This window comes from Terrapene carolina, unplaced genomic scaffold, assembly GCF_002925995.2.
Source record: "Terrapene carolina triunguis isolate 2854851 unplaced genomic scaffold, T_m_triunguis-2.0 Scaffold93, whole genome shotgun sequence".
NCBI classification, from domain to species: Eukaryota; Metazoa; Chordata; order Testudines; family Emydidae; genus Terrapene; species Terrapene triunguis.
Window position 1 is genome coordinate 21,590,442 of NW_020664444.1, and position 25,152 is coordinate 21,615,593.

The following is a 25,152-nucleotide window of genomic DNA, read 5'->3' on the forward strand; positions in this document are numbered from 1 at the left end:
TCCTTTATAAGAGAGACACTGGTAGGTCAGCTGACAATTTTTATTAAAGACAGTTTAAAAACTTTAATAATAATCTGGACTCTAGGACAAGGTTAGTTATGCCTGAATTACTCTGCACAATCCAGTAAGAGTCAGTTTTTGTGCCATAACTTCATAAAACTGGCAAACTTTAAACTGTGAAGTCTAGTCATCTAGATCTTCAAACTTATTCCAAAGAGATGGGTTTCTTTTAAGAAAATTAATAAGGATGTTACTTTGCACAGCAGATTTTAATAGCAAAGGTCTGAACTGTGCTAATATGGCATGGATCTGCATTATGGAATAGCGTATCTCTGGATTGCTCCTGGGTTGCTTACGCAGGGATTGTGACTCAGACACTTAAACTGTCTCTGGTTCTTACACGGGATGTACTAATGTGTGTAGAGAAGGCTCTCTATGTACCAACACAAGGACCAGGAGCAATTTGCTCATTAGTGCTGGCTGCTGCTTTGAAGTAGGGATGTCACTAACTTTCAAGTAAAGAAAAAAATTGAGTTTTAAAAGCAGTTCAAAGGCAATTTCTGTCTTGCTTACTGTAGTCATTTTATGTCTGTACCAGTGTGCTGCATTTCCCAAATCCCAGTTCAATCACACCAATTAGATTTAGATTTCAATCTCCCTTTCTTGCTCTGTGTGTTTGAGTCGTAGTTAAGAGGAGCGAGTGGGGGTATTAGGCAGAGAGTCTGTTTAAGGTGGGTCATTGTATGGGATCCTGGTTATTTGTAAACTATTCAGGGGAAGGGGAGCTAAGTTTTATCCTAGGCAATGTAAATTGCCAACTATACTTACTGTGCAATATAAATACTTTAATAATCACAAACATAAAGCCACAACCTAAGCTTTAATGCAAAGTCTTGCCAAAAATTCTAAAGCTTTGTTCATAGGGAAGAATTTTCAATACAAAAAATAAATCTCTCCCCCAACAGAAAACAGTGATACTCAGCTACAGGAATATAAGCCAAGCAGCAATATATTCATAAATCCAGTTCTTGTAAAAGTTTGTGTGAATGAACAAATTGCTTTGTTCTATAGTTATTAGCATTAGTATGATGCGTGCGTTTTTTTTTTTTTTTTTTTTTAAGACTGAAAATTTTCTGAAGCACAAGATTCGCAGCAGACCAGATCGATCAGAATTGGTCAGAATGCATATTCTGGAAGGTAGGAACCCATGTATCCTGTTTTTCAGGCTAACGGTTTATTTTAGTTTTGGGCTATCTTACTGAATCAAGCTTTGTTATGAGGTACTTATTAAGGTGCAGGACTGTTTTGCATGCCAATCTGTAGTTCAGGTAATTGACACTCCATGGAGACTTGAACCAGTGGGGAGGAATCTTTATCCTTAATCCATAGGACAGCAGAGAAGACACTCCTGACCACTGCTCTCTTCTCAGCTGTGAGGAGGATGCCGCTATAACCACAGTTTCCCTTAAATAAAACTTGTGTTGTATCATATAAAGTTAATTGCTGTATTATCTATCTCCTATCTATCTCATAGAACTGGAAGGGACCCCGAAAGGTCATCGAGTCCAGCCCCCTGCCTTCACTAGCAGGACTAAGTCCTAAAAGTTGTACATACAGTATACATTGTTGCAGTCTTTCCAGGAAGCCCTGAAACAATCTTACAATTTTAAGGGAGGTTTTCCACAGTAGATTAACCATTAATGAGCTCATCTCTCCACATTTTGTTGCCTTTCTGTTCAGGTAAATTTAATACTCAGAAATAATAAAATCAGTTTTTGAATGGGACTGCATTAGCATGTTTTAATATTGAAATCCCATTGTATGTACAAACAGCAGTAATAAAACCAAAATGAATTAACAGTATTCCATTTGGTGAAATAGTCTGCTGTTTTTAGTTTTCAGAACATGAACTTGGATACTACACTCAGATCAGGATTCTTCATATTGACAGGCCATCTGCATTTTGTCATTAAAATTAGCACGCAACAAACATCTAACAATCTTCAAAATTACATTTTAAAATTAAGCCTTTTATAGTTGAGTTTGGCAAGAGAGGCTCCAAAAAATTTGTTTTGAAGTTGAAAAACAACAGTTTAATGGATTTCATTCATATTTGTTCTGGGAAAACTGTCATTGGTGCTAAAATCATATCAAGTTTCTGCCCAGTATATTGGGAAACAGCCAAGACGTTACATTCTGAAAACTGGGGTTTATAATAGAAATACCAACTCGCCCTTAACTAGAAGAGTGCTGCTATAATGTATACATTTTTACTAATGTGATCTGCTTTTAGATTTATGAATCATACTAGTTCTGTGTGTCATACTTTTGATTTCACACACATGATTACCATATATGCTGATATTATTACTGTAGAATAAGAAGTGCCTGCATTCTTTAAAATGTCCCCGATGGGTTTTTCTTTCCACTTCAGCCTACTTAATGAGTCTAGAAGAATAAATTGATAGTCTTACTTTGGTGACAAAGGCCCTGATTCGGCAAAGTGCGTAAGCAATTGCGTAATTTAAATTGACTTCAGTGGGACTACTCAAGTGCTTAAAGTTAAATAGGTGTTTAAATTCCTTGCTGAATTGGGGCAAAAGTAATTGAAGAGAGTTTTTCAGGTCAAATTTGATTCAAATTTTAGCTTTGTAAAAATATGCTCATAGCATCAGTGAGGATTTTTTTTAATAACGAAAATCTTTTCAAATAAACAAGATATTTCACTGGAGTGTTTTAAGCAAATAAACATTACCCTCTGAAGTTTTCAACTCAAACATAACCCGGAGAATTGCAAGTGAAATTGACAAGAAACTGGCTATCATCAAATGCAAAATTGTGTAGTCTTCTCCTTAGTGAAAGAAATGTCAAAAGTAACCAATACTATATCATAAATTGTGAAGTTGTGTAAGTTGTTTTAATTATTTCAGTAACATAGAAAAGGACTTTTTTGTAATAAAACATTTAAATCTGATAGTGCCTCTCTAATAGGTCAACACCATTTATATAGCTGCTTATACTAATAAACAGCATTTTGGTATCCTGTCCATCTGTTGTAGTGTACAGTAAATATTACACACCTTGTTTATGTTGTGTAGATTCTGTAGCTACAAATTGCATCCTAAATTGATGATGGGGCAGGGTCCTTGATCAGAGTGCCTAAGACAATGGGGTGTTGATTTGGGATCCCCAGGCACTACCATAATTTAATAATAAAATTAATAATTATTATTAAATACTATGTTGGTTGGTTGAGCCTGTATGACCAAGTTTTCGACATGCATGGAGGTATGGCTTTGAAAATCAAATGCTATTTTGGTGGTCTTAAAATGAGACAAAATAGTTAACAGAATCATTAAAAGTTTTATCTCTTTTAGAGACATTTGCAGAACCCTCTCTGCAGGCAACTCAGATGAAACTGAAGAGAGCTCGGCTGGCAGATGATTTGAATGAGAAGATTGCTCAGAGGCCTGGCCCTATGGAACTGGTGGAAAAGAACATCCTTCCTGTAGACTCCAGTGTTAAAGAAGCAATTATAGGCAAGTAGAAGATCTACAACTTGGATCTGTTATCAGTAAGGCAATATGAGAAATTAGTAATTTGAACCTTAACTTTAAAGGTTAGTTGAAAAAAATATAGTTAATTAGCTATGTATTATGTCAACTTCTAAGATACTTATGCCCTATCAGCACTAAATTGAGCAAAGTAATACTATTTTTATTCAAACTCAGTTTTAACTGTACAGTTGATTGGAGTATAAGGCTATGTCTGTCTTACATGAGTGAATCTTTTCATTATTAAATATAATTAAAAATTGACGCTACATAAATGACTCTTATTTAGTCACCTCCCATCTTAAGGGACCATCCCACTAAATGCTCAAATATATGGAATACAGTTCTTTTCATTCTTTCTTAGAAGACCATCACCATTGAGCAACCAATTTTTGGACCCTTGAATATCTTTTAAGATGGCTTTTATTGTGTTAAAAATAACATTTAGATACAAAAATATTTAACTACAAATCATAGTATGCTAGTTGATTTTCAACATTTCATGGCTCCTCTAACTAGCTAAATACTGACTTTTGAAATAAAGAGTTTATTTTTTGTAAACATCCTAGCAGTTGGACAAGAGAGTTATCCCCAAGCTTTGGATGATTACTCATTTGATGAAGACAGCAGTGACGCTTTATCTCCAGATCAGCCTGCTAGCCAGGAATCCCAGGGTTCAGCAGCGTCTCCTGGTGAGCCAAAAACAAGTGACTCGCCATCATCAGTCACACCGAACACTACTTCTACCACACAGGTACAGTTTATAAATGTGAGAATCAAATCACAAACCTATGTATTGTAGTACTGTATTGCAGTAAAGAGAGCACTGATAAAAAAGCACATTTACCATACATGATATTTTACTTTCTGCGTGTTTTTGTGGCATTTCACTTAAATGATGCTCATTCTAGGTACTGTTGATCAAAGTTGGAAAACATATTTGACCAAAGAGAGGTATTGAAGGCCCCGAACATAACATAGGAAAAGGAGGAAGCAAATAAAGAGCACTAGTTGTGTTCTCACCTTTCTTTATTTCCCTCATTTTTTTCATTAATATTTATCATTTTTAACTCCTCTTTTATTTTATCTTTCCTACTGGCCACCATCTCTGTGTCTCTTTCTATGATATATATGACCCTAGAAATACTACTACTTCTTGAACACCAGATTTCATTCATCACACTGCCAAGCAACCCACAACTTCAGGTAACCAAACTAAAGCAGGCTGTTTCAAGCTTTTAAAAACTTTCAATATTGTTTGTGTAGGCTGCTTTTCATGTTGATAAAATAACCGGATTCAACTTAAGCAAAAAGTCAAAAACTATTCTTTTTAAAGGATTGTGCTGGTTAAAATCCAGTTTACTCAAAAATGAACTAGTGAGACTTCTTGGTTCCCCTCTGTATGAACATGGTAGAGGAATAGATGGAGTGAACATGACCTACCTGCCTGCCAGTGTATTAAAGAAATCTTTGCTCATAATGTGACCTCCCACCATTATATGAGGGTTGCATTTTACTTTTCCCTTTATTGCAAGTGCCCTTCCTCTGCACTCTTAAAAGCAATGATAAGTTTGTATAGCTGTTCCCCCACCTTCCTTGTAGTATTTAGGACACTGAACAAACAGTAAAAAACATGGTGGTAAAAAACAAAAAATATTAGATCTAACCCTGCAGACTGCTGTTCTGTTTAAAACAAAAAAATCTGAGAAAGGTGGGATTTTTACACCTTGCACATCCTTCTCACATCACATCAACCTGAAACCTCAAGCCAGAATCCAAATATATGCGTGGAATTTCCTCCACAGTCAACATGGATAAACATTCAGGAAGTGCTTTAAAAATAATGGAGGTGGCAACAGTCACTTAACAGTCATTCTCACAAGAGAGAGAAAACAGATCAGTTCCTAAAGTATCCCATTCTTAGCTGTTACACTGTGCAAAAGTGTTTGAGTCACTTCTGAATTTAAGTGTACTTCATAGCAGTGTATTGTGATAGCCTTGTCTGGTCAGTTTGAACAGAGGGAACAAATCTGTATTCCTTTTATTTGCTAAATGAATACAGGGAGCATTTGTACTATTTAATTATGCAAAGTGGTTAACAAAAGCAGGGAACAGGAAATTTCCCATGTAACATAATTTACATAATCTAACTAACCATTTCTTTGCTATCCATATATTTCACATTTCCACCGTACTTCAGAGATGACATTGAATTAGATATTTGGGGGAGGAAAGATAATACCCAGTTAAAATCAGACACAAAAAATAGATAAACCTTTGAAAAAGACAAACTTTCATACAGTTTTCAAGCTCTCTGTGTAGTCTAGAACTGATGATGAATTAAATCATCTCGGATTCATTGCTTGCTAGTATCTGTAATTATTGGATCCTTTTTAATGGACTTTAGAGACACTTGTTTACCTAGATTACTTTGCAAATGCTTGCAGTAAAAGAGTTCAAAAAAGAATTTAGGGTTCAAAAAAGAACTAGATAAATTCATGGAGGATGATAGGTCCATCAATGGCTACCAGGATGGGCAGGGATGGTGTCCCTAGTCTTTGTTTGCCAGAAGCTGGGAATGGGCAACAGGGAATGGATCACTTGACGATTACCTGTTCTGTTCATTTCCTCTGGCGCACCTGGCATTGGCCACTGTCGGAAGACAGGATACTGGGCTAGATGGACCTTTGGTCTGACCCGTATGGCCGTTCTTATGTTGCTGCACTGGAATGTGAAGAACCCAGTTTGCTGTTCCTAGGTTCCAAGAGTGAAATCCTGGCTCCCTTGAAGCAATAGCAAAACTCCCATTCACTTCAAGGAAGCCAATATTTTACCCCATGCTTTTTCCAGAATCTGTAGAACCTTTGCAGTCATCCCAGAAGAATGTTTTGTCTTTAATAGTAATGGTTAACTGCAGTTGCTACTGGCTTTTTAGTACCTTTCTTCGTTCCAGATAGTTAACTTGTGTAAATCATCATAACTCTATTGAAGTCAGTCAGTGGAGCTATGACAGTCTACATCAACTGGGGATCTGGCCCTGGTCTCCAGAAAAGATCACAGAAGTAATGAAGATGTTGCTTTTTATATTTATATCGTTTTAAAACAGTGTAGATGTTCAGTATTAAGAAACAAAACAAACTTGCTGTTTCTCATCTAAGCTAGATTTTCTTGTTTTCTTGCATTATGTATCTAAATTAGATTTTCCAAAGAAGAGTGAAAGTAAGGAAACCTGAAATACTAAAAGGAACAAAACTGGCAGATGCAACATTTCTCTAATCTATAACAAGATAACTGAATGAATGGTATTTTTTTTAAATAGATTAACAAAAAATCAAATGTAGATTTGACTCAGTAGCTTCAAAATAGTACTATCCACTGCCATGGAGAGATCGGAGCTCAATCGTTAGTCTTTGTAGCTTTGCTTCTCTCAGGTGCTTCATTGACTGGTTCAAAGGTAGTCTCCTTCAAAAGGATGGCAGTTTTGTGTCTCTGAGGGCATGTCTTCACTACCCGCCGATCCGGCGGGTAGCAATCGGTCTATCGGGGATCGACTTACCGCGTCTAGTGAAGACGCGGTAAAATCGATCCCTGATCGCTCTGCCGTCGACTCCGGAAATCCACCTCGGCAAGAGGCGGCAGCGGAGTCGGCGGCAGCGGTCGACTTTCCCGCGTCCTCACCGCCAGGTAAGCCGACCTAAAATACGCAACTTCAGCTACGGTATTCACGTAGCTGAAGTTGCGTATCTTAGGTCGGACCCCCACTGTAGTGTAGACCCAGCCTGACAGTATAAATTATTAGATCTAAAAGGGAAACAGATTGCCTCTTCAGAAGTAGAGGCGATTAAGATTGATCCAAATTACTCCATTAATAAGCTCCAAGGGCCTAATCAGTGTCATCTCATTACATTGGTGTACATCAGTAATAAACCCACTGTAAATTATCAATTCCACTGTAAATATGAAAGGAGTATTGGGACCATAGTGTCTTGTTTCAAACATTTAAAAAAAATCATGTAGCAGCAGACAGGTGGAGGCATAATGCTGTACTTGAATTTATTTTCTCAAAAGCCTGTCTCAACCAATTTGTAAAATTTTAGACTTAAAGAACTAAACACCAAGTTACCCCATTATTTTTTTGGATTATTAGTCTAACCATTTATACCATTTAGAATAGGGCTATCAAGTGATTAAAAAAATTAATTGCGATAAATCACGCTGTTAAACAATAATAGAATACCATTTATTTAAATATTTTTGGATCTTTTCAAATATATTAATTTCAATTACAACACAGAATACAAAGTGTACAGTGCTCACTTTATATTTATTTTTGATTTAAAATATTTGCACTATAAAAAACAAAAGAAGTAGTATTTTTCAATTCACGTAATACAAGTACTGTAGTGCAATCTCTTTATCATGAAAGTTGAACTTACAAATGTAGAATTATGTACAAAAAATAACTGCATTCAAAAATAAAACAATGTAAAAGTTTAGAGCCTACAAGTCCCCTCAGTCCTACTTCTTGCTCAAACAAACAAGTTTGGCTACAATTTGCAGGAGATAATGCTGCCCGCTTCTTATTTACAATGTCACCTCAAAGTGAGAACAGGCATTCGCCTGGCACTGTTGTAGCCAACGTCACAAGATATTTATGTGTCAGATGTGCTAAAGATTCATATGTCCTTTCATGCTTCAACCACCATTCCAACATGCGTCCATGCTGATGGTGGGTTCTGTTCAATAACAATGCAAAGCAGAGCGGACCGACGCATGTTCATTTTCATCATCTGAGTTAGATGCCACCAGCAGAAAGTTGATTTTCTTTTTTGGTGGTTCAGATTCTGTAATTTCCGCATCGGAGTGTTGCTCTTTTAAGTCATCTGAGAGCATGCTCCACACCTCATCCCTCTCAGATTTTGGAAGGCACTTCAGATTCTTATACCTTGGGTCAAGTGCTGTATCTATCTTTAGAAATCTCACATTGGTACCTTCTTTGCGTTTTGTCAAATATGCTGTGGAAGTGTTCCTAAAAAGGACATGTGCTGGGTCATCATCCAAGACTGCTATAACATGAAATAAGTGGCAGAATGCTGGTAAAACAGAACAGGAGACACACAATTCTCCCCCAAGGAGTTCAGTCACAAATTTAATTAATGCATTATTTTTTTAATGAGCAACATCAGCATGGAAGCATGTCTTCTGAAATGGTGGCAGAAGCACAAAGGGGCATACGAATGTTTAGCATATTTGGCATGTAAATACCTTGCAACAACAGCTACAAAAGTGCCATGTGAACACCTGTTCTCACTTTCAGGTGACATTGTAAATAAGAAGCAGGCAGCATTATCTCCCGTAAATGTAAACAAACCTGTTTGTCTTAGCAATTGGCTGAAAAAGAAGTAGGACTAAATGGACTTAGGCTCTAAAGTTTTACATTGTTTGGTTTTTGAGTGCAGTTATGTAACAAAAAAATCTACATTTGTAAGTTACACTTTCACAATAAAGGGATTGCACTACAGTACTTGTATGAGGTGAATTGAAAAATACTATTTCTTTTATCATTTTTACAGTGCAAATATTTGTAATAAAAAATAATAATATAAAGTGAGCACTGTACACTTTGTATTCTGTGTTGTAATAGAAATCAATATATTTGAAAATGTAGAAAAAAATCCAAAAATATTGAATACATTTCAATTGGCATTCTATTGTTTAACAGTGCGATTAATTTTTTTGAGTTAATTGCGTGAGTTAACTGCGATTAATCGACAGCCCTAATTTAGAAGAAAATATATATATAATATAATATAAAATAAATAAAATTTGGAGTTGCATTGTAAGCACTCATAAGATCTATCCACTGATTGGTGAAAACTAGAACAGTTTAAATACGCAAAATGGAATGTTGAGATGCTTGATTCCCTCTTTCACAGTTCATCTGAACTGCAAAAATAGTTTGAGTTTTGCAAACAAACAAAAAATCTTCACTATAATGTAGTTGTGTGGTCTAGAAAGCACAGTAACACTGTCTGACCTTGAATATTTCTGCATCTTTGAACATCTTATAAAAATGCAGATGGAAAACAACTTGCCAGATTATCAATGGAATGAACATCACTTGCACTGGAAATTAATTTTAAGTTTGACCAATTCCTAAAACAGAAGGCTATGTGTATAATATAGTCATCTGAGCATTGTTATCATGAGTGCCTCTCGCTGGATTCTTACAGCCAGTTTTGGTATCTCCAGTCTTTGAGTTACTCAGTAGACCATTATTTATGATGCTTACTTGTATTAGATGTTGCCAGACTGTTGGTTTTCCTCTAGTGTTAATTCTTTGTGCCATTTTGGTCCTTGGCTTCTTTGAGACAGCCAGCATGGATGCCCAATTAATATAAGTATGGTCCTGGGCTTTTTTGATAGGGGGACATTTATCCACTTGGAACTGGAGACCACCAACTCATTTAAAGTAGGTTACCAGACTTCCATTAGACTTTCACATGCATCCGAAGAAGTGGGTATTCACCCACGAAAGCTCATGCTCCTATATGTCTGTTAGTCTATAAGGTGCCACAGGTCTCCTTGCTGCTTTTACTAGACTTTTAGTCACTATTGATCAGTAATGAATTTGAACTTAAGTTCAGTTGCTTTCAAGTCACTATTCCCTAAATAAAATTATCCCTTTCTTTTTCTTATTCCTCGTTACACTACCAACACCTTATTTTTTCTTTTCCTATATCTTGCGCTTTTTATCCAGATTTCCTCCTTATTACATATTGCTGCACTCATGAACACTTAAATGTTCAACCCAATATCTTGCAAGTTTTTTTTATTTGCATATAGACTTCTAATAATCCATTGATAGTGATGATTGGGATTTTCTGGTGCTTACACTCATACATTCTTAATTGTATACTCTAAAATAAATGTGCCGCTTTTGCAATGTGACTAAGAATAACTATTTTACAGTTTATAGAAAGATTTAAGGAGGAAACAATTTTAATGCCAGAGTGATGGGTATTAATGTAAATCTGTAATATCTCTTTTGGGTTAGTGATGGCTAATCTAGTGCTGGATTTTCAGAACAACTTCATAGGGAGCTCAGGGTGTTTCATGAAGGTTCTATACAAAGTACAAAATACAGAACTGAGCATTTTGAAACATTTTCCCATTTGTTGTTTAAACTCGCTTTATATCGGTACACTTATTTTTAAACTGAGCCAGTTGACTTTTAACATGGCCCTGACTCTTGTAAAATTGCAACTACTTTACTATGCAACATGGCAGAAACTGGAATTATTCTGAACCTTTTTCCTAACCGCCACCATGATACAATGCAAAAAAGATTGCAAATTTCAAATTCTAGAAAAACATGTCTGTCTGAGGGAGCTGATAGTGTACATCATTTACAGTGCATTCCTTCCTGAGGTGCAAATTGTGACAAGAATTAGGTTCCATATGGAGAAAATGTAATGTGTGTTGAGTGAAATGAAAACAAACCACATGAAATCAGATCAGTAAGTGAAGAGTTAGGCTCCTTATGTTTAGTTAAATAAAAATACTTGAAGCAATGCATGCCAAAAGCCATTCAAATGGTAAGTGTTAGATAGATACATGATAGCAACAACAAAACAACAGAGCACTTACAGCTAATTTGCAAAGCACTTCAAATGGGGCTTTAAATCTTCTAGTTGCAGATTTTACACTGTGCTCCATATTCTTCTACATATACATCTAGAAGTACAAAACTGCTCCTCCACAGACTGAAACAGATGCTTATCTTCATGTTCCTTTTGAAATATAAGAATAAGAGCTCACATGTGGAACATGTGCCTGGGAATTTGCTCTTTCACTCTGTTAATTTCCTCTGACAAACTTTGCATTTTATTACAACAGAAAATATAAAGAATATTTTGAAAACAATGGAGTATAGTCAGGACTCTTTGAAGACTTCCTCCTGTACATGTTTCCAGGCCTTAAAGCATTAAAACATTTATGATCCCTCAGACAGATTGAGTGATGACCCAAAAGTCATCTTGCTTTCACCTCAGATGTTTGCATCTGGTAAGGATTAGGTGTTTTGACCTCATTACTTCAAACATGTCAAGTGATGATAACACTGCTGCTTAATAGCCAATTTATTTTTAGACCAGTTTCTGAACACTGAAGGACATTGCTCAATGAAGCAATGTGAAATGATTATTTTCCTAATACACTCAAACTAGCTGTTAACCTGGTGCATGTTCACTTTCAGTTAATAGAGAAAGTGCCGAAATAACACATCTGTGATGGGAAATGGGAGATTTGTTCTTTTATTGTTGTCTTTACATATCTCCTTTAAGAAATAGAGAAGTGGCAACCAATCCACAATTAAAACCTGTTAAATTAGAAAACATGACAAGAAAGTGAAGGATATTGTTTGCCCTTTCTTCCCCCTGTTTCCCCACCCCAAATAGAGCTATTGTAAAAATGAGGAGTCCACCAAGCTGCATATTTCATATGGTTTGCAGCCCTTTCAATGTGCAGCTCATTGTCAATGTGAGAACAGGTAATTGACTGTGTGGCAGTGGGACTGTTCAAGTTCAAGTAACATGATGTTTGCTTGAGAGACAACAGTTTGATTCCTAGTATCAGTGAAATGGCAGGGTTTGTTTGGTTTGGGGTGTTGTTGTTTTTTAATAGTACTAATAAAAAGCCATACTCTGAAGGGAAAAAAAGAAGAAATGTTGACTGGCTAGGTCAGGGAATTACACAGGACTACCACTTTAAATTTAGTTCCTTGTGCCATTGACCTCTGATGGCTGTAGACTTTGTTCCATGCAGGTAGGATACTGTTTGCATTTGACCTTGCACTATTAAGAAAACCTCGAATATGGTCAGTTTTGTAAAATTCCATTCATTGTAAGTTGGCTGTAGTATCATTGCCTAGGTAAGTATAATCATGGGTACTGATACTACTGCATGTTTTAGGATTTAAAAGGCTGAATAAGGAAAATGAGTAGTGCTGCAGTTACTCAAAATACGTTTTATTTTAGCTTTTTTGCAAGTATATTGTTCACAGGTAACCTCCTTCCCTAGAAAAAACATAGATATGTTGCCACACAGCACTTCCTAATCAAGCCTACTTTATTCTTAAGGTAAAAAGCTTTACAGAAAAACATGTTAAAAATGATAAAAGACCCTGTATATATGCTAATAAACTTACCAGAATTAACCTTAACATGGACTCTGGCAGGAGCAGTCCTTCAGCTCTACCCAAGGGGAGCCCTTGTGGTTACCTATTCATCACAGCTTCAGCTCAGAACAAGCACCCAGTCCCTTCCAATCACACACTGAGAATGTCTGAGCCCAAGGCCCATTCTAAAACCAGGCTATTTATTTAAAATCCCTTTCTTTGTCCGTTGGTCCCTGGAGAATGTAATTTGAATTAATAAATGCGCACCTTTCCAGTGGGTGGCTTCAAAGGGCTGATAGCAGAGGAAGTACATTAGCATCTCCCCATAGGTGCTGGCTACATGCCCAGGGCTGGAGCACCCACAGAACAAAAAAATGGTGGGTGCTGAGCACCCACAGGCAGCCCCCCCCATCAGCTGTTCCACAGCATGCAGGAGGCGTGGGGGGGGGAGCGAGGGGGGGGTGCACTTGAGGGAGGGGACAGAATGGGGTGGGAAGAGGCTGGGCGGAGGTGGGGGATTGGCAGAGGTGGAGTGGGGGCGGGTCCTGGGGCAGAACCGGGGGGAGCACCCCCCGGCACATTAGAAAATCATCACCTCTGCATCTCCCTCTCTACTAGAGAAATACATACAATGCCATAATAACACATACACTTTGTATTCTTAATACAGTGTACCCCAAAGGTATTAATCCTGATTCAATAACGTTTAACTTAATTCAATAAGGTTCATTCAGTATATTGTAGGAAATAGTCTGTCACCCCACAAGAATTGGCAGAGAGATTCAGGGTAGATATAATACCTCAGAACTACCTTTCTCATTTTGTGAAATGAACTACGTTTCAAGTTGATGGTGTCCCAGTGTCCCTTTTAGTTGTAAACAAACTGGAGGGAATTTAAAGAACTAAGATTGAGGTTATAAAGGTTATAAAATCTAATTGATGTGCACACAGTGGCAAAATGGGGATAGACACATGCATGGAATTAAGCGGCAGACCCCAACTTTTATGAACCTTTAACACGGGAGGGATGCTATCCAGGCATGTAATTGATTCCAGTGCAGGAGTTACAGGGCTCCTTACCATATAACCCATAATGTGGGTAGGCTCCCCTCAGCCTGGTCCTACACCAGGACTCAGCTCTCTCCTCCCTGGTGCAAGGGGGACAGAGGGTGAGGCAGGGTGGGGACCTTAGCTTACAAGGGCCATAGTCTGATCTCAGCCCACGAAGGATGCAGGGTCTCAACCTCTTAACTATCCTGGGAACCAGCCACAGGGGCCACCACTGACTAGCTTGGTCATTTCCCGCCCAACTATGCTGCCTAGAGTCACAACACCTGCCCAGTCCATGTCTGCACATGCTGTAGCAGCATGTCAGCATTTCCATCTGACAGATGTACACCATCATCCCTTCTCACTGATTGTAAGGGATGTTCTTATGCTGTATCACTGAACACTCTTTCTCCAGGAATATCTTGGTGACCCCCTTATTTACTTTCTTTCTAGCGTTGTCTACATGGGTTGGGTCTGCTCCCAATCCTGGCCAGCCTATCAGTGAGTGCAGAAGAGGCTTGAGCTGATCCCATTGCATGCCTCTTCTGAATGCAAACAGCTTCAGCCCTGAAGCCCACTGAGATCTAGCTGCCATCCTGGGTGACCTCTTGTGGACCCAGTTCACTACAGGGTGCTCACAAATCTAAATATGCACACTCTGGGTAGCTGCTGATACAAACACAAACATTGAGTTAATTACATTTTGCCGTTCCCTGCCGTCTTTTCATTGGTGTGGATGTATGTCCTGTAAAGTTTGATTTCCAGCGCCCTATTGCCTGCACCTGCCACGGGCCAAAACCTTTTGCAGCTGCTAATGTTGCCACCCTGATCCTGGAAGAATGAGTACCAAATTTACCTGCAGTACCGCAAATCTTTTCTCAGTACTGCGCTTACTTGATGCCTTGTCAGGAAGCTGACATCACCATGTATAAATAGCGAGCCTAGATGCAGGCCCTGAATTTTTAGTGACGCTTTTATCGCCTTTACAGGGCACAAACGCTTCTCTGCACATTTCTTCAATGCCACATTAGCCCCTTTCCCCTTCTGGCCTGTTAGGGAGAACCTTAAACACAGAAACACCAGTCCTTGCAGATAGCTGTATGTCAGTTACATTTAATGCACGCTGGGACCTGTCTGCAGCTGTTTTAGGCACCAGTTCACCCACTCTCAAAGTGCCAGAGAAGGCAACAACAAATGCCACCTTAAATAACATGGTCTCCCTCTCAGCTGCAGCCCCAGACAGAGCCTTTGACAGCTCTGTCAGGGTTTCCAGTGTTATGAGTAACCTGTCCTCCCTCTGGTGCACTAGCCAGCCAGAGATAATGGAGGGAGCCCACCTGTGGTGGGTCACAGGCACCACATATTGTGCCATCTGGTGTGTGGGTATGGGTCACCCACAGTGCAGCCCTTCTGGTACCCTAAATTCCATGGACTCTGAAAGGCTTATAGGCCCTCAGAGTCCAGAGGACAACCGAGTCTTCGACTAGCCTCGTAGCTGTCATGAGCCAAGGTCCCAGAATTGTTGGAGCATTGCCCGCGGATCCCTACTGGCCAGTGGCAAGTTTCCGAAATCTGTCGTCCTGAAATTGACAGAGGATTGGCAACACCATTATTCATTTCCAGAACATGCACTGCATGAAAAAGGATGTTAAACTGCAGGCAGTGTAAAATGAAGGCTCTCACCAGCCTTGTTACCCAAGCAGTCTTTGCCAACAGTCTATTTATAATGTGGACCCTGACCACACCAGAAATAGGACTTTCTTGTTCTGAATGTTTTCTCCCCTATTGACTGCCACCAGTGTAGGAAAAATCTCAAGGAAAGTGATGTCCCTTGTAATACCCTGAGCCATCTGGCTTTCTGGCCCCCTTTGTGCACACCACTCACCTTGAAAGTAAAGTAAACCCCAAAACCGATACCTCCCAAGGTGGATTATACCTACAGTTCAGTCCTGAGCAACCAGCCCCAATGCCATATTGAAACCTCCATTTAACTCATCCAGGAATCTTTCCCACACTTCTAAGTCTTCCTTCATTTCCCTTGTCATTCTGATAAAGTGGTGGGGTTTTCATGCTTCAGAGAAAGCAGATGCTAGATGAGCACAAAATGCCCGATGGGGAGGATCACCCTCAGGCAAGTTTAGGTGCCCTATGACCACCTATAGTTCCCTCAGAATAATTTTCTTTGTCCCTTTCAGAGCCCATATCCGTGCCCTGACCAATTCCAACTTCTCTGTAGATAACCTAGAAACCAATGAACTGAGTCCAGTTCACAGTGCCCAGGTATGTTAAACTTTGGGGAGGGCTTTCTGTTTTTTCTGTGGTGAGGGGGCCCCTGAAGCATTCGACTACATTCTGAAATGCCTGAAGCACATACTGACCTGTCCCTAATATTCCTGCACTTGAGAAGATGTTGAGATTGTGCATGAGACTGGCCTGTTTCACACAGTGCCTATCACCCACTCCAGAATAGAGCTCCATCATTTGAAAGTGGCACGTAACACTGAGTGCCCCATGGGTGTGGCTTTATCAAAATAGTAGTGGCCTTCAAACTGAAATCAAAACAAGTTGAAGTCCCTTGGATGCGTTGGAAGCAATCAGAATGCAGACTTGATGCCACATTTTGGCAACATTGCCCCAGAGCAACACTCCGTAACCATGCTACTGCAGCATCAAATGACAAGTATCTGACTGAACACAGGTAGGGATCAATATAATCATTTTACCAATGAGCACTGGGGGTAGGACAGGTGATGGATAAGCCTGTATTCCCCCTTCTCCTTCTTCAGTACCACACTCAGGGAAGATGAGCAGTTCTGGCACTGGACTATATGGGAAGGGACCTGCTACTCTCACTGCTGCCACCTCCAAGGTGATCTCTGCCCTATCTATATGCTCAAAGCCTTTAGTGGACTTCAAGTTGTCTATCCAAGAGTGGCACCTCACTCTCTCATATGGGATTTAATAATCAGCCAAAAATCCGTTCCATAAATAAGCTACGTCTTTTTTTCCCCCAGGATAGTTCAATAACAATAACAAATTCCATAGCCCTGTATCTTAATTGAGAAGGAGCCTGTTCCATTATTACTACCTCTCCCTGTAGTAACTCCTGAAGTACTGGGACCTGGAAAACCCCTTTTCCTATAACCTTGTTGGAACCGCCCTTTACCCCCGAAACAGGAGAGTGTGCTGTGCCTATAGCAGTGTTTGTACTTGCCTGGGGTATGAAAACATTTCCCATCATTAATGCAAAGTACACATTGGCTTTTATACCCATATTTTGAAAATGAGGTTTTGGCGCTGACAACTCACTGTCTGTGAATGCCAGCTAGGCAGGGCGATAAGGAATTATACCTCCAGCCAAAAGTGCCTGGTCTGTTTTACCCCAGGGTAAATCAGGCTCCTCTGCCGCCCTCTGTCTAAATTCTCTGTCATACCTTAATCATGCTACCCCACCACATGTAGCATAAGCCATCGCTATTAACTCCTCAGACTTGAAGAAGGAGAGACACCTCTTGGGGCTCCCGACACAAATTATACTCACATAGATGTGGAAGGCTGCCAACTAGTTCAAGAGTTTGTCACCTTAGGTCTGCAGAGTTTGTCCTCACCTTTTTTTTTATATGTTATTTGCTCCCTCCTCTGTCTGCTCTTCCCTGAACAGCAAGGTAAATAAATTCACAAATTCCCTTTCCAACCTTTTCTTTAAGCCCGTTAGACAGATGATTCCCGAGTAGGTGATTGGATCCCACATAACCTGTAGGACTTTAGCTGCTGTGTCACCTGCCTATGTTTCATTAGGAATAATGCTACCTGATGCAGGGGGGAGCTCCCTAGTTGCTCCGTTTTCCTTTGTGGGATATTATGCTCCCCTCCCCCAAACTTGTGAGTGTCACCTCCTCCTCTGAGAGTGGCCCACACTTGTCAGGCAAGCTGCCCAACCTATGGGCCACTAATGCCAGTGATTTTACCAGGTCACCCCATATCCCTTGGAGTGGGTGTCCAAGGGAGGAGGGACCTGGGCTATCACCCTTGCCCCGAGTTCCAAGATTCACAGTCCTCTCCATCAGTATCTATGAGCCTCTGGGGACCCACCACCACATCCTAAGGATGCCTGTTGGACTTTTGGCAGGTTATGGGAGTGAGGCACTGGCTCACTCACCCACTCTGCGTCATCCTTGTCCATTTCAGTGAGGCTTGGACCCTCACTTTCTGCAAGGCAGAGCCTGAATCTGTGACCTAGACCTCCTGTATGAGGGTTCAGGACCTCATTTGGGAGGAATGCATTCCTCTGGCTCACCACCATCTGCGAAGTGAACTGTCCCTGCTGAGGTCCTGACTCCTGCCCAGCTGCTCTCCTCCTCTTGTGACTCTTCTGTCATGTCATTGATCCTCACTTGATCTCCCTTCCTGTGAAGACTGAGCACATCCTTCCTCCATGGGAGCTGCATTCCCAAGCCCACTATTCCCCAGCAAAGTTTCTGGAACAGTTGGCACCTGTGATGGGCTAAATCCTGGGAGCTGGGGAATGCTGGCCAGTCAGCACCTATCTCCCCCAGCTGGCCAATGGGTGCCAGAAACTCCCAGGGGGAGGAAATACCTATTGTCCCTTGACAAGTGTCTCCCTAGGACCGCCCCTTTCACAGCTGGCCCCATCAAGTTCCCGCACCCGTTGATACAGGTGGATGGCATTTTGTAGAGCATGGCTTGGAGACAATGGCTATGCAAAGGAAGGAAAATAATTATTTATCATGTTACAAGGGATATGAATCAGGGGGAACGGGATGAAACTAAGAGGGCGAAAATTTAGGCTGAATATCAGGCAAAACTTTCAGACAGTGACATTTATGGTACCGTATATAAAGGCTTGATCTTTTGCTGTTACCTTCAGTGAGAGCTGGAGAAAGTCCCAAGACTGTAGAATATTCTCTGAAGGGAAGCAGCAGAAAATCCCATCATTAGAGATGTGTAAATCTAGATTAAGAATTCACTAGAATATATAATACATCAACAATCCTGCTTTGGCTGGGGAAAGGACTAGATGGCCTAGTTAATCTTTTTCCAATATCTTTAATTCTGTGTGTGTGTGAATTGGTCATACTTTGTTTTATTTATTTTTTTACATGTTTTTGTGATGTGTTCTGGAAGTGTTCAGGTGCTGGATTTTAATGAATGTTTCTTTGTTTTTCAGCAGTATCTCTCATTAACCTCTGCAGTCCCTGAATTCCTAAAGCCTGCCCCCACCACTGAGCAGCACACTACACACTCTACAACTACTACTACCACTCTGACCACAAATACTCTATCTGCAGCAAAGCCTGGGCCAACTTTGGTAAAGGTAGGTTATAATGAAGGCATTTGATGTCTTTGCTTTAAATCTGCTCTCTCAAATCCTGTATATAATGAAATTGAATATATCATAGTGTTATAGTGCTTTTATCTATGTATATAAAATATCCTGCAGTGTTCAGTTGAATATACAGTGAAGTCAGCTGAAAACTGGCATACTGTGTCAGATTTGCCATTCATAATTTGCAGGCTCTGCAAAATGCTTACGAGCCATCCATATATTGTAGTTGTAGATAGACCCGGCAAAATTCTACACACTGAATCATGTAGTAGGATTCATACTATGTTTGAAGTACAAAAAAAAATGCAAAAATGAGACAAAGACTGCAAGTACTTGCCAAATTGCCTTGATACTTTCTATTTTTTATTGGTGAAATTCATCCCTCCCAACACAGAGTCCAGCTAATCTGGCTTTGCGTGGGGGACTAAATGGGAACAAGGAAATTTCATTCACACCCCAACCCACAAACAGGCCATAGGGCTGCAGTGCATTCTCTCCCCAGCTATTTTCGAAGCCTGTGGACTAGATTAGTAGAAATTGTGCCGCCATGCTGCCTTGTGGTGGTTTTAGACCACCGGATCCTCATAAGTGAGAATCTTATAGGCCCGTTCATAGTAGCCCCTTCTGCACTAATGTATTTGGAGCTAGCATGGAACTTTTGCACAAATTTAGGTGTCCCTGTGTGTAAAGGTCTACAGTTCTCCCCTCTTGGAGCCTCTGAAGGTGTTGTGGAAGGCATTATAGACACCCTACACATCAGGATGAACTTCACTGTCATATACTTTTATAAGGGATGTGCTGTGTTGTTGTATTATACTGGTATACATTTGGAGGATATTCACTGAAATTCATTCACCAACTCACTTATAATGCAAAACCTTAACAACTTCAAACACCCCAAAATGCATGATTGTCAGGAATCAGGGCCAGTAGCAGAGCCAGTCTCCGGGCAACCTAGCTGAGTGCAGCCAGCCTGTAGTAGGGTGCCTGCTTGGCTACACTGCCTGATTGGTTGGAAGAGTCCACAGACTGGCTCTTAAGCCGAGTAGCAACAGCAGTTCAGCAGCCACTCAAAGCATTTTCCCATGGCTGCAATAGGTCCAGTGCCTACTTGTTTCCAGCCAAGTTCCCACTCTTGTCTCCAGACTTGCCTCACTCCAGGTAACCTGGTCCTGACGTTTGGCTCCAGTTACTGACTTTGGTTTTGAACCTTTTCTCTGGTGTATGGCCTCTGACACTGGTTCTGACCCTTGGTTCCGATTCCTGACTACCGACTCCTGCTCTAACCACTAGGCCCAACTCCTGGATCTGTTCTAACCATTGGGGACGTCCGCCCACATCTGGTCACTGATCATTAGTGCACATATGTCAACACAGAATTTCCCCTTTCAGAATTTTTGTGCTGTATATCTGTCTCCAGTTTTTCACTGGAAATAGCTTCCAAGAGTTCACTTAAAGAGAATGCCCTGTCCAAAAGGAAGTTTTTTATTGGGGGCACAAGGACCCTCCAGTGAGGGTATAGCTGAAACAATCTGTATGTAAACCCTACTTTTGGGATTCATAGACTTGCATGCGTTCATGTTCTCATTTGTTTCTTAGTTAGTGTTCAGGCTTGAAATACAGAAAATAAACCTATTTTAAGAAGTATGAATCCAATTGCAAATAATTAAAGATGTTCAGAAATCCATCTCCTAAATTTAAATGAAAGGGGAACAGTTATTAATATTCCCAAGTCATGTGCTCTTTGGAGCAGTCCTCCAAACCAGGCACTGATAATTACTGATTCTTTTGAACACTTTGTATACTGCACACTCCCAATTGCATCTCAACCCTGCTTGGAGACTTGGAATTTGTTTTCGTTCTCTCCTCAGAGATGAGCTTCCTTGAGGTAAAAAGAAAAATTATATCCCAGGATATCTGTGGATATGTTTTATTCCAGAATCACATTTTGCATACTGTTATGAGGAAGAAATATCTGCAAATACCCGCCTCAGCCAGGTTTGGTGTGCTGCCAACTGGATCAGTAATCTCCAAAGGAATGAAAATTAGGGCATCCCTTGCAAGCTGAGATAAAGTCATTTTATGAGGCATTTCCGTAGGATAATTGAGAAACAGCATTTCAATCAGTGGTGACAACTGTAAGTTTAGTTTGTAGTTATACTAACTAAGCACCTTAGAAACACAGTTTTTATATATATATATTAGGTCTGTCAATTGATCATAAGACTGGCCATACTGGGTCAGACCAAAAGTCCATCTAGCCCAGTATCCTGTCTACCGACAGTGGCCAATGCCAGGTGCCCCAGAGGGAGTGAACCCAACAGGCAATGATCAAGTGATCTCTCTCCTGCCATCCATCTCCACCCTTCGACAAACAGAGGCTAGGGACACCCTTCCTTACCCATCCTGGCTAATATCCATTAACGGACTTAACCTCCATGAATTTATCCAGTTCTCTTTTAAATGCTGTTATAGTCCTAGCCTTCACAACCTCCTCAGGCAAGGAGTTCCACAAGTTGACTGTGCATTGTGTGGACGTGTTCAGAGAACCACTGGGAGAATCACAGTTAACTCATGCGATTAACTCAAAAAAATTAATCGCAATTAAAAAAATTAATCGCAGTTTTAATCGTACTGTTAAACAATAGAATACCAATTGACATGTATTAAATATTTTGGATGTTTATCTACATTTTCATATATATTGTAGTCTGTGTTGTAATTGAAATCAAAGTGTATATTATTTTATTACATTATTTTCACTAAAAATGATAAAAGAAATAGTATTTTTCAATTCACCTCATTCAAGTACTGTAGTGCAATCTCTGTTGTGAAAGTGCAACTTACAAATGTAGATTTTTTTTAAATTACATAACTGCACTTAAAAACAAAACAATGTAAAACTTCAGAGCCTACATGTCCACTCAGTTCTACTTCTTGTTCAGCCAGTCGCTAAGACAAACAAGTTTGTTTACATGTACAAGAGATAATGCTGCCCTCCTTATTTACAATGGCACCAGAAAGTGAGAACAGGCATTTGCATGGCACTTTTGTAGCTGGCATTGCTACAGGTATTTACGTGCCAGATATGCTAAACATTCGTATGCCCCTTCATGCTTAGGCCACCATTCCAGAGGACATGCTTCCATGCTGATGATGCTCGTTAAAAAAATAATGCGTTAATTAAATTTCTGACTGAACTCCTTGGGAGAGAATTGTATGTCCCCTGCTGTTTTACCCACATTCTGCCATATATTTCATGTTATAGCAGTCTCAGATGATGACCTAGTACATGTTGTTCATTTTAAGAACACTTTCACTGCAGATTTCACAAAACACAAAGAAGGTACCAATGTGAAATTTCTAAAGATAGCTACAGCACATGACCCAAGGTTTAAGAATCTGAAGGTGTGGAGCATGCTTTCTGAAGTCTTAAAAGAGCAACGCTCCAATGCGGAAACTACAGAACCCAAACCACCAAAAAAGAAAATCAGCCTTCTGCTGGTGGCATCTGACTCAGAAAATTAAAATGACCATGCGTCGGTCTACACTGCTTTGGATTGTTATCAAGCAGAACCCGTCATCAGCATGGACGAATGTCCCCTGGAATGGTGGTTGAAGCATGAAGGGACATACGAATCTTTAGCGCATCTGGCACATAAATATCTTGCGACGCCGTTTACAACAGTGCCATGCAAATGCCTGTTCTCACTTTCAGGTGACATTGTAAACAAGAAGCGAGCAGCGTTGTCTCCTGCAAATGTAAACAAACTTGTTTGTCTGAGCGATTGGCTGAACAAGAAGTAGGACTGAGTGGATTTGCAGGCTCTACAATTGTTTTATTTTTGAATGCAGTTTTTTGTACATAATTTTACATTTACTATGCAGAAGAAAAATTCTGCTTTTAACCATCTTAATTTAAATGAAACAAGCACAGAAAATTTCTTTACCTTAGCAAATATTTTTTTTAATTTTCCCTTTATTTTTTTAGAAGTTTACATTTAACACAGTACTGTGCTGTACTGTGCAGTACTGTAGTATGCTGTAGAGTATTTGGGGTTATTTTTGGTCTCTGCTGCCTGATTGAATGCTTCCGGTTCCAAATGAGGTGTGTGGTTAACTGGTCAGTTCGTAACGAGGTTCTACTGTATTTTCAATTCCAAATGACCACAAGCTGAGCTGATTACTATAATGGACAACATTATTTCTTGCCATCTCATTTTTCATAACCGACGTGTTCCTTTATGCCTCAACTTCATTTTTCATACAATTGCTTTGTAAAGATGTCTGTGTAATAGCTGTTTTATTTTATAATTTTTTCTAACTTTGTCTCTAAATAGCAAAGCCACCCCAAGAACCCAAATGACAAGCATCGGAGCAAGAAATGTAAAGAACCTAAGCCTAGGGTAAAGAAGTTGAAGTATCATCAATATATCCCACCTGATCAGAAAGGTGAGAAGAACGAGCCACAGATGGACTCCAATTACGCTCGTTTACTACAGCAACAGCAGCTTTTTTTGCAGCTGCAGATCCTGAGCCAACAGCAACAACACTACAACTACCAGACAATTCTACCTGCACCGCTCAAGTATGTGAAACTTTGTCAGTTTTTTTTCTTTAAAGGGATCAATTTGCTTTTTTCTTAAATAAGGAAAAAATATACATCAAATGTAGAATTTGTATTTTAAGGTTAAATTATTCATGTTAGGCACCAACCCTGTATTAAGGGATGGTGACTCATCATGATTTGAGGTGGTTATATTTAAAGGTAGGTCAGTGCACATACCCGCTATACTACCTATTCCTCAGTCTCCAATTCTCTGCATCTCTTAGCAGCACACATAGTGATGAGACTATAGTTTTGATTTATTGAAAGGACAGTAAAGTCTGATAAACCTATAACTGGACCTACTGGCTTAATTTTGCTCTATGGACATTGCAAGCACAGCAGCCCCTTTATTTGTCTGCTATATTTTTCTAATCAAACATGTTATTTACATTCACAAGAATCGTGATCTCTTATGAATGCTTGTAACTTTCAACACCCTGCCTGTACACATGTTATGACACAAGCAGGCAGATCAGAGACAGAACACAACCTCTATGCACATTTTGCTATTGCTATCACAGTGTTTTTGTTGCTGTTTGGGGCATTTTGGAGGGGCTGAGAGACTTTTGGATAAGAAGGAATGTTGGGCTTTGTAAGCTGCGATAGAGAGGTTAAAATTTGGGCCTAAAATCCTGTCTAGGTACTTTTTACACTCCTCCCTTTCTCCCCTCACCATAGTATATGAGTGACTCACAAACATCATTAATCCCCAATATGCCCATGAGGGAGAGAATCTAATTTACAGCAATGTAGCATTCTGTTTCCAGCCTTTCTTAACAACTGATAGTAAATAACTAAAAACTATAATCTGAGAGTAACAAATGACATTTGTATAATTGCCATGTATCCTATCTTTGGAAGCAGTGATGTGCTGTGTGGTATCAGCTGCTCATTCTGTTACATGTAGAGACATCACAAAAATATTTTTATCTTGAATCAAATTGAACAAAGAAAGTGCAGGGAATTTTAATTAAAATCCATTTTAAACTGATATTAATACAACAAGCTTAGCCCTGTATGCTGTAATAGCAGTTTGTTCTTTGAGTGCTTGCACATGTTCATTCCAATGTAGGCGTGTGCACACCCTGAGCACAGTTGCCGGAATTTTTTCCCTTAGTGCTGGTATCTGTCGGCTTGGCTCTAGTGTCTCAGGTGCCGCACGCTCATAGCGCCGGTATAAGGGGCCTTGCCACTCCCTTTCAGTTCCTTCGTACCACCCATGATGGTTGCTGGAACTTCCCTCGTTGCTCAGGTCTGGACATGATCACACACGACCATGGCCAGCTGCTCCACCCAAACCTTAGCTCTCTTCATCTGATGGCCTGGAACCTTCATGGCTGAACCCCGAAGAGCAAGCTTGCTCAGAGCAGGTTCATAGAGTCCTACTGGGCAGTAGAAAACCCTCCACTAGGGT

General features: G+C 39.9%; 1 protein-coding gene across 1 annotated transcript in view; it reads left to right on the forward strand.

Annotated features, from left to right (window-relative positions):
- MRTFB (myocardin related transcription factor B) overlaps positions 1-25,152 on the forward strand; it is a 181,806-nt gene that overhangs the window by 138,326 nt on the left and 18,328 nt on the right. The window contains exons 5-9 of the mRNA XM_026650801.1: positions 1,122-1,197; positions 3,378-3,539; positions 4,124-4,308; positions 18,974-19,117; positions 23,470-23,717. Of these exons, the coding sequence (XP_026506586.1) occupies positions 1,122-1,197; positions 3,378-3,539; positions 4,124-4,308; positions 18,974-19,117; positions 23,470-23,717 (815 nt within the window). The remainder of the gene's footprint in view (positions 1-1,121; positions 1,198-3,377; positions 3,540-4,123; positions 4,309-18,973; positions 19,118-23,469; positions 23,718-25,152) is intronic.